The sequence below is a fragment of the Nelumbo nucifera genome, chromosome 2 (assembly GCF_055504915.1).
Source record: "Nelumbo nucifera cultivar China Antique chromosome 2, China Antique-T2T, whole genome shotgun sequence".
Taxonomy (NCBI): domain Eukaryota; kingdom Viridiplantae; phylum Streptophyta; class Magnoliopsida; order Proteales; family Nelumbonaceae; genus Nelumbo; species Nelumbo nucifera.
Genome location: NC_142650.1, coordinates 3,403,411 through 3,412,324, shown reverse-complemented (window position 1 = coordinate 3,412,324; position 8,914 = coordinate 3,403,411). Strand labels below are relative to the sequence as shown.

Genomic DNA, 8,914 nt, shown 5'->3' with positions numbered 1-8,914 from the left:
TTGTGATGTGGGACATTTCCCATCTTATTTTTTTCTTTACGGAAATGGGTTATATTTTTTCAATCATTTTGCTTTGTTTTTCTCAAAACCTAATACATGGCAAAGAAGAAACAACCAGGTGGTACAGCTAAATTATCTGGACTCTTGTAAGTTAATCATTCTCTATCCTTTTCTAGAAATAGTATCATATCATATCATGATGCATTGATACCTATAGAGACAGCTACATACATGTGTACATTCCCTGTTCCGATGGAGTGATGGGCATCCTTCGAGTTTTCTTCTTAAAGGGAATGAAACAAGGTGGTGGTGTCCCCACTCCCCATCACCCATGTCAAAGACTTAATTATGACTACCTTCATCTTCATGATTTATGAATGGTGGTGTATAAATAAAATCAGTTCTCAAAAAACTTAATTCACGTGGCTTTAGTTGCCAAGTAAGTACAGGGACGCCACCCCCCAACCACCTATCTCTTCCCATTTCTTGAATTCGTAATTGCGTTTTCAACGAAAATCCTTTGGGCAGCATCAACCATTAACATCTTGAATCTTGCAAGGGGCCCATCTTGAGACGTTCAGTGGACTGTGGACAGTGGGCAAAGCCTGTCGTATAATAAATAGAGTAATTTGCTGAAAACCTCCCTTAAAAGTTTGACTGAACTTTTTATACAATTCAGAGGAGATTTTAATAATTTATCCTAATAAATATAATATAATATAATATGCTCATATATATGAAGATATTATATATTAAAAGTATAGGTATGAATTATAATCGGGTCTTATTGGATTAAACCCAATGCTAAGTATATCATTCTTTAAGTTCATGAGTCGTGATGAGAATAACAATGACAACGCGTCAGATAACTATTGCAGCTTCATATACCCGAAATTTATATCAGCACCCGAGAATCGTCGCAAGGGTTAAATCTATGATGAATACCGAAAGTGCTTTGACCAATCACACCGCCCAACTGTGAATTTTACACTTTTGTGATGCAAAAAAATGACTTGTCTGAAAAACTAAAAAATCTTAATATCTTATTGTACTAAGGAAAAAGTTTAGAAAATCGGATCCCATGCATCTCTGACGATTCAATTGAAATCTATTTGACTGCAAAATCCACCAGCTGCCCACAAATTTGTGTCGTAATTCCTCACTTCTTTTTCTGCACTCCAAGCCTCTGGCGGAAATCCTCTTCCATGAAGGGCAAGCCATCGCGCAATTTGACCTTTGGTTCCCATCCTAATAACTCCGTTGCCTTAGTGATGTCTGGCTTCCTCTGGCGTGGATCATCTGGTGTGTTCTCCACCATTATTATCTTCACGTTAGGATTGATTAGCTGCAAGCCACATGTAGTACTTCATGTTAAACTACCAGATGAAGTTTGGCATAGGGCAGATCCTATAGTTGTGACCCAACAGGTATTGGCTCTTGAACCAATGCATGCAACAAAGTGTAGCAGGTCAAGGAACATTACTAGTTAGGCCAAACATTGAAAGAGTGGAGAAAAAACTCCATAGGTGGAAGGCTAAAGAGATTTCTTGTAGGAAGGCTTGAGGGGATCAAAAAAGTATCATCTAGTTCAGAAGGCGGAGGAAGCATTTGCGTGGCAGGTGACTAGATTATGCTGAAAGTTTCTCTAAGTGGCCATCATTTAGGGGGAGCAAGAAAGCAAAGATGGTGTGGAGTTGCTTACCGTTTGCTGTTTGTTGGACCATTTGAAGGAAACAGAAAGGTGTTTGAAGATAAACAATGGGAATATATAAAAAGATTTCAGATTTATTGTTGACTGATACTAAAAGACAGTGGGTCACATTTTCTGTTTTTAGTGGTATTGTGAGGGATATTACAGCTTATATTACTTGAAAATAGTGATGCTTTTCACTTATGTAAGTTGTTTTGAATATGCTCACAAGCATCAACATATCAACTAGCATAATAAGAAACATAAAATGTCATTTCTGCATAAAAAAATAAGTATATATAATACAAACCTCCTTCACTGTCTCGGCAAGTTCCAGCATTGTAAATTCACCTATAGTGCACAAGCAACCATGTTATTCATGCCAAAGAAATAACTTCCCAAACCATGAATACTAATATATATGAGTATGCTTAATAGCAGTTTGTTAAATAACCTGGATTTCCAATGTTGATTGGCCCAGTGTTCTCTCCTTCCATGAGTCGAATAAGGCCATCCACCTTCAATATATGAATAGATTAAATAAAATAAAATTGAGGGATAAAGGACTAGTATGAGCACCCATTTTTAATGGTGAATCTCATGCTACAGAAATCCTGCAAGGGAAATAACTAACTATTTCATACCATATCAGAGACATAACAGAAACTCCTAGTTTGTGTTCCAGGTGCTTGAACTGTCAAGGGCTCATCTCTGCATGAATGTGAAGCAAAAAGATGAACAACAAAAAATAAGAGAAATATGAATCGCATAATATATCTAGTAATCCATAGAGAACAATAATCATTTCAGTTATAACTCTCAATATACTGTTCTCTGGTCCTAGGACAAAACATGATGGAAAAAACCATGAGATCCAATTGAGTCTACCTAAGAGCTTGAGCTATGAAATTGCTGACAACACGCCCATCATCAATATTCATTCGAGGTCCATAGGTATTGAAGATCCTAGCAATACGTATTTCTGTTACAAGAATCACCAACAATGGAAAATGAGCCAGTGCCTCATGAACTTTGTAGAGAAAAACAAAAGTACATTCTAAGAAGTCATATCCCCAGTGGAGAATCCAACTCAACATTTACCTATTCCATGTTGCCTGTGATAATCAAACATTAAAGTCTCAGCCACACGCTTTCCCTCATCATAGCAACTTCTGACTCCTGAGATACGTATTAGAATAATATTTGACAATGAGAAATATCTTTTTCTGTCCGAGTTGCATACCTACAAGTATTCTTTTCCTCTAGGGCTATACAGATTTCATTGTTATATTATCTAACACAATAATTAAAAAAATAATAACCTTGGAAGAATTATCACAATTACATCTATGTACTTTAGCAATTAAGGTATTACTTTATAGAAATAAGAGGTGAATATACCAATTGGGTTAACATTGCCCCAGTATGACTCAGTCTGAGGATGCACAAGGGGATCTCCATACACCTCCGACGTTGAGGTCAGCAAAATCCTGTTGGAAGATTGTAATACCAAGAGTAAAAACATGCATCACTACAATAGCACAAATCAAAGTGAATGACAAGTAGTAACATCACCTTGCTCCAACTCGTTTAGCAAGTCCCAACATGTTCAGTGTCCCAATTACATTTGTTTTTATTGTCTGTTGAAGAATGATATAAACACCAATTAAAACAAATTTTGAAGTCTAATCTTTAGAAGTAGAGCCACAAAATTACCAAGAGCTTCAAAATGACAATAATTTTTTCAGAAATTGTGAAATATAAAGTAAGAATAATAGTCTCCAATTTATTTATATACCATATTCTACACTGGAATGAAAGTTAAACAAGTTGGGCATGGATAGGTGAGATCCACTTCTATCCAAAATAGTATATTTGCTGCCATTTTCAGGGCCACTCAAACTGTAGATGCCTCTTCCTATTTGTGGCATGGAAGGAAAAAGACTAGGATAATGCCAACCAAAACCTATGTTTCCTGGATGCTTGAAATATCTGTCATGATGTGGAATTCTTGTACAAGTACCTGAGTATCAAAGGCCGCAATACCTATGCAGTTTTAGGCACCTACTACCAAGGATACCAATTGTCCAATGCCAAAGATGAATTCAGTCACCTAGTGACTTGCATAAAGGAACTCATACAATGATAATGTTACAATTGGTAATATTGACATGCATATCTTATCTGGAGCTCAATAAACAACTGACTTCTTTGTATACCAAAAATGCTTTACCCAATGACTTCTTTGTCATGGATATGTGATTATGCACACTGTTATTTTAATTTATTGAATACATTATTGCTTGTACTTCTAGGCATCACTCAGACTACCATCAGTCACTGTTCTCATTATCATTTCTGTGAGATATCAAAGAGAGATCTCGTTCTCATTTCAATTTTATTTGATGGGAGGGCTTTTGGGTCTTTATCTATGCACTCCTGGTATACCCTTTTTATTGTTTCTTAGTTTCTTCTTTTACTCTTTTTTTTATATACTTGTTTCTATTGGTAAAAAAGCAACCATGCAAACTGAACCAGGGGCCAATGATTAGAAAAGGAACTCTTCTCTGACTGAAGCAAGGAACAAGAATGAATAAAGATGTGTGGTTTGCTGCACGCCTCACTGAAATATTTCATATCTGTAAGAAAAAAATGAAATACACACCTTTACAGGATTGTATTTGTAAAAAATTGGGGAAGCTGGGCAAGCCAGATGGTATATCTGATCAACTTCAATCAATAATGGCTCTGTGACATCTGCATAACAAGCAAGTAAAAAATATTTAAGTTATCTATCAAACTGTAACATCATCTCCCTAAATCCTTGAAATAGAAGCAATATATAAGATATAAAACAGGGAAGTACCCCACATATACAGAGGGCAGGCAGGGGTTCCATTTTATCTTTTTGGAAGTAGAAGTTATAAGATCCAGACCATTCTGTGCACATTTGTCAAGGCATCACCTATGCATCCTTAGGTCACCTTGCATGGATGCCTCAACATGAATCCATGCATCCTTATGAGATGGACTTAAAACTAGATCAAAGTAAAGAAGAGAAGTACCATGACGAATAAGCTCAAATCTTGGATGACCAATCCACTTCCTCAGGTTGTCCTTTGACCCAGTGAAGTAGTTATCAGCAACTATCACCTGTGCAACAAAGACAAGAGCAGACATATACTCAATTTTAACTCTACTCAACTCAGCCTTAAATATTCCTAGTTATCAGCCACTATCACCTGGTATTGCGCAAAAAAATTCAGGAGTCATGTTCATATTGGATTGGCTAAAGGCTTTTTTTTAATGCCAGCTGCTAACTTGAAATAAACCTCCTTTATCTGGGCTTAGGGCTGGAAATGTAAGACAGGAGCAGAGATGTATAACTATCTAAATGAAAGGGCAATATTTTTAACTATCACTGATTTAGAATCAACACTCAAATAGTTGCACACTACTTATTAAGTCAGGTGTTCTTTATGGAACAAGGGCAACAACCTTGCTCCAGAAATTAGACACAGTGGTTATGGAGCAACATCATGGGCCTGCCAGTAGGGAAGAGAGAAAATATGTATACCTCATTTTTTTCATTTTCCATTAATTTGTCCACCAGGTGAGAACCAATGAATCCAGCTCCTCCAGTAACCAAGATTCTCATATTGGACTGCATTCACATAGTTAGCTGTTTAATATCAACAACAATAACAAAAGCAATGAAAAGAATAAAATAATTGCACATGGAAGATACCTATCTCCAATGAAGAACAAAAAAGGGCAATTATAATGTGCTAAAAATTTTAAAAATGAAGCTTGAGCCTTAAGGTATATCCACAAACATCAGAAGCTTCCAAACAATTATACTCATGGTTTAACATGTACACACATTTCCTAATATTTCTACAACATATTTCCATTTCCATGGATACTGACAAGAACTTCTATTAGAACTTAATATTCCTTAGTGAAAACTACCAACATTATATTGAGCACAATAGATGATATTATAATATAAGTTGGTAGCAATATTGTAGAAATGTCGAGTAGCAGTATTGTTGCTTGTCTAATGAACATGATTAGCACTTTGAGTCATCTTGAAATTCTTTTCAAACATGAAGTTAAATATAAGTTTTTGTTTGTGCAATAGATTATTTAGTTGATCTGTTAGAATAATTTGCACTTACTATGAGTTTAAATTTTGCTTGAACTCACTCTATCATGTGGTTTTGACTCTTAAAGTTTATAGGATACCATTGAAACATATTATTTTGTTCACAAACCTTAGTATGTTTCCATCATGTCTATAATTCTGAAAAATATCTCCATCTGATATTTCAGACTTTTCTGACATATTTGACCAATATTTTCACCAACACCAACATTCTAAACCTTGATTATACTGGAGACTCATTTAACCAGGGAATCTTATACATAGAAATCATAGCATGAAAATAAGTTCCACATGTTCCCCTCTCCAGTCTGTTCATGGGGCATGATATGTGGTAAAACAAAGCCCTTTTCTGGATCTTTCTTTTACTAAACTTTTGAAACTTACAATGGACGATGTTATATTATCATGATAAAAGTTCCAATACATGGGTGGCACCTGAATTGCAATAGGGAAATTAACATTTGACAAATTCAAAGGTCCCCTATCTGATGACTGTCACTGTCAGCATTGGCCACATCATAGTCAGATCAAGTCAGGTTCTTTCTGTTTTTCTTTTCTTTTTTTTTTAAGGGGTTTCATATGGTAATATGGAGATTCTTATGTTTGCAAACTATATTATATGTTTGGCAGAATCGTAGAACATGACATGGAAACTTTCTATTGGCTCCGAAAGGCATTTTAGATGCCAAAAAGCATGTCATGAGGTTAGTCCCAACTAATTCATAAAGATGTTGAATAACTAGGAATATTTAATTCCATTAGTTCAACAATCTAGTAGTCACAACCTCATGGTTCTATATAAGGCTGTGGAAGTTAAAATAATAGTTTATTAAAAAAACTGCTTCAGATTTCTCCTCATCAACTGGTAACTAAGATATGGTAAGAAAGTGAAACCAGTTTTTAATGCTGCACGCATGGAAAAGTAACAGGTAATATACAGAGAAAATGCCACAAATATAAGAAAAGATATAAACCAATTAAATGGAGGGATTTCCACCTGGAATGAGCCCTCAGAAATCTCCAAATGCAATTTACCTGAAAGAATTTGGAATTTCTCAATGGAGATGGGTTTGGAGGGGGCTTTGTCACAGTATGCTCTCCATTGGAAGAATTAGCCATTGCCTAGCAGATATTTGTTACCTGTTAAAGTTTCCCAACATAACCATTAAACTGCAAAGTATAATTATGTCATCTTTAGGAAGGAAATATAGTTAACCGAAAGCAATACACAAAGAGTATCTACATAAAATAAGACTGCAAGATCTAGCTAGCAAACCTTGTCCGGGTGGAACGGGTAGAGACTAAGACTCATATTTACAAATCAAAACGGATCAACCTTCTATCCATGAGACCAACTAAACTAAACAATAAATATTTCAAATCAAACCCAATACTCGAATACGTTTCCCGCGACCAGATTCAAAAACATAAAAATTTCAACTTCTCTCTTTCGTGATAATAACAAGAAATCAAGTTCACAATCTTAAGATCAGAACGACGAACCTGATTGATGACTTCAGAAGAATAAAGAAGGAGGAGAAACCACTAGTTTCCTCTTCTCTTCCCGATCACTGAAACCCTAAGAAAACACTCGGTATCAAGAGTTATATATAAGGAGATGGAAACCATGGAAAAATTAGATCACTTTACTACCAACCGGCGCCAACTAGAAAATAAAAAAACGAGATGATGAATCCTTCAAATTCAAGTAAAGTAAAATAATTGAAAACGCCTCGAAATCCAAAAGGAAGTCTCCACCAAACGATTTCAGATCTGAATCTAGCTTGTACTGCACAACTTAACCCAAACCGTGTAAGTTAAGAAAAAGAAAATCAAGATGCTGTTTCTTACCTTCGAGTGAGATATGAAAAATCAATCCACAACAACTGCAGAGACAGTATAATAAACCTCAGAAGACGCACGGCTTCCTCTGTTCTCCGTCTCCTGGTCTTTCTGGACATCTATCTATGTTCAGAAAAAAAAAAAAAAAGATTTATGCCACGTAGACCGTGGGTCCAAGCATCTCTCTTAAAAAATTCGGAGAAGTACGCGTACACTCAATACAGAAATCTGTTTCTAAAATTTCTAAAATTCTAGAAATCTCTACAAAAACCAATTTCTAAAATTTCTATACCAAAGTACCATACCGAGTGCCACTGCCAACTCCATCTTATTAATCACCCGAAAATCTCTCCCAAAATTCAGCTAAAGTTTAAACGTTCTTTCTGTTTCCAATTCAACGAATACGAAACGTAGCGTGGAGAAGGATAATCTTAACTTAACCTTTGTCTTCTCAAAAGTCAAAACTGCGTCCAAAACACATCAATTCCAAAATCCAAACTACCGTTAATTGAGGATGAGTCTGTTGCTGCTGCATTTTCATTACCTTTGTTAACAAAGCAGGAGCTCGTTTTCGTTTCCTAGTATGACTCTCTTTCTCTCTCTCGCGAGCTATCTGACTATCTCGTCCACGTAATTCGTGAAAAATCTATTCTCCAAAAGGAACGCCATGCAGATAATGGGTTCCACCAAGGGAATCCGATCCGATTCGGTTTGCTTTTTCACCTCTGGTCGTTGTCAGTTTGTCACAAACTCATAGAGTGGCCCTATATATTGATTCAATAAAAAATAGGATTTTTATAGTTAATCTACCCCAGAAATCTGAGCCCCACAGTATAAGTGGGAAGAATCCTGAGATACCAAATCAACGTAGATTAGGAAGGGATGTAATTTTAGATTTATGAGGTGGATTGAAGTTTATTTATCCCTAAAAAATATCTCTACCAAAAAATTAAATACCTACTTCACTCTATCTTATAAATCTGTTCCTAGTCTACTAATAGCCCCCTATATGTATACTTTTTAGGCATTAATTCACAATTCATCTCACCTGTACAATGGGGTTAAGATTTTTGAGGTAGACTAAACAATAAAAACCCCTACTTTTTACCGGTGTTTAGAAAATCGGATCAGATTGACCAGTTGAATCAGTTGAACTGTGACTCAAGGCTTTGACTAGTTCGGTCATACTCCAATAACCAGACTTGCTTAAAACC

General features: G+C 35.8%; 1 protein-coding gene across 6 annotated transcripts; it reads right to left on the bottom strand.

Annotated features, from left to right (window-relative positions):
- Positions 1–861: 861 nt before the first annotated feature.
- Positions 862–8,432, bottom strand: LOC104594584 (UDP-glucuronic acid decarboxylase 6). Of its 6 annotated transcripts, XM_010254933.2 has the most exons (16): positions 8,245–8,432; positions 8,006–8,164; positions 7,710–7,823; positions 7,362–7,437; positions 6,894–6,998; positions 5,268–5,354; positions 4,756–4,843; positions 4,356–4,447; positions 3,266–3,330; positions 3,092–3,180; positions 2,792–2,869; positions 2,579–2,672; positions 2,335–2,401; positions 2,145–2,208; positions 2,001–2,041; positions 862–1,345 (listed from the first exon to the last, which is right to left on the bottom strand). In XM_010254933.2, exons 5-16 carry the CDS (start codon positions 6,975–6,977, stop codon positions 1,160–1,162), a joined length of 1,035 nt encoding a protein of 344 aa, XP_010253235.1. In that variant the 5' UTR covers positions 6,978–6,998; positions 7,362–7,437; positions 7,710–7,823; positions 8,006–8,164; positions 8,245–8,432; the 3' UTR covers positions 862–1,159. The 6 variants fall into 6 exon arrangements, with proteins under 6 accessions (XP_010253235.1, XP_088753137.1, XP_088753136.1 ...); XM_088897011.1 differs by lacking the exon at positions 8,245–8,432 and having other exon boundaries at positions 7,362–7,429; positions 7,516–7,823; positions 8,006–8,182; XM_088897010.1 differs by lacking the exon at positions 8,245–8,432 and having other exon boundaries at positions 7,362–7,429; positions 8,006–8,182.
- Between the last annotated feature and the right edge of the window lie 482 nt (positions 8,433–8,914).

What these genes read in the sequence shown, in the direction of transcription:
- LOC104594584 (XM_010254933.2), bottom strand. Translation starts at nt 6,977, where the DNA reads ATGGCTAATTCTTCCAATGGAGAGCATACTGTGACAAAGCCCCCTCCA. An exon ending in TGGAAAATGAAAAAAATGAG is followed by an intron (nt 4,844 to 5,267) that starts GTATACATATTT and finishes TTTGTTGCACAG; the next exon opens with GTGATAGTTGCTGATAACTA. An exon ending in ATTTGAGCTTATTCGTCATG is followed by an intron (nt 4,448 to 4,755) that starts GTACTTCTCTTC and finishes CTTGTTATGCAG; the next exon opens with ATGTCACAGAGCCATTATTG.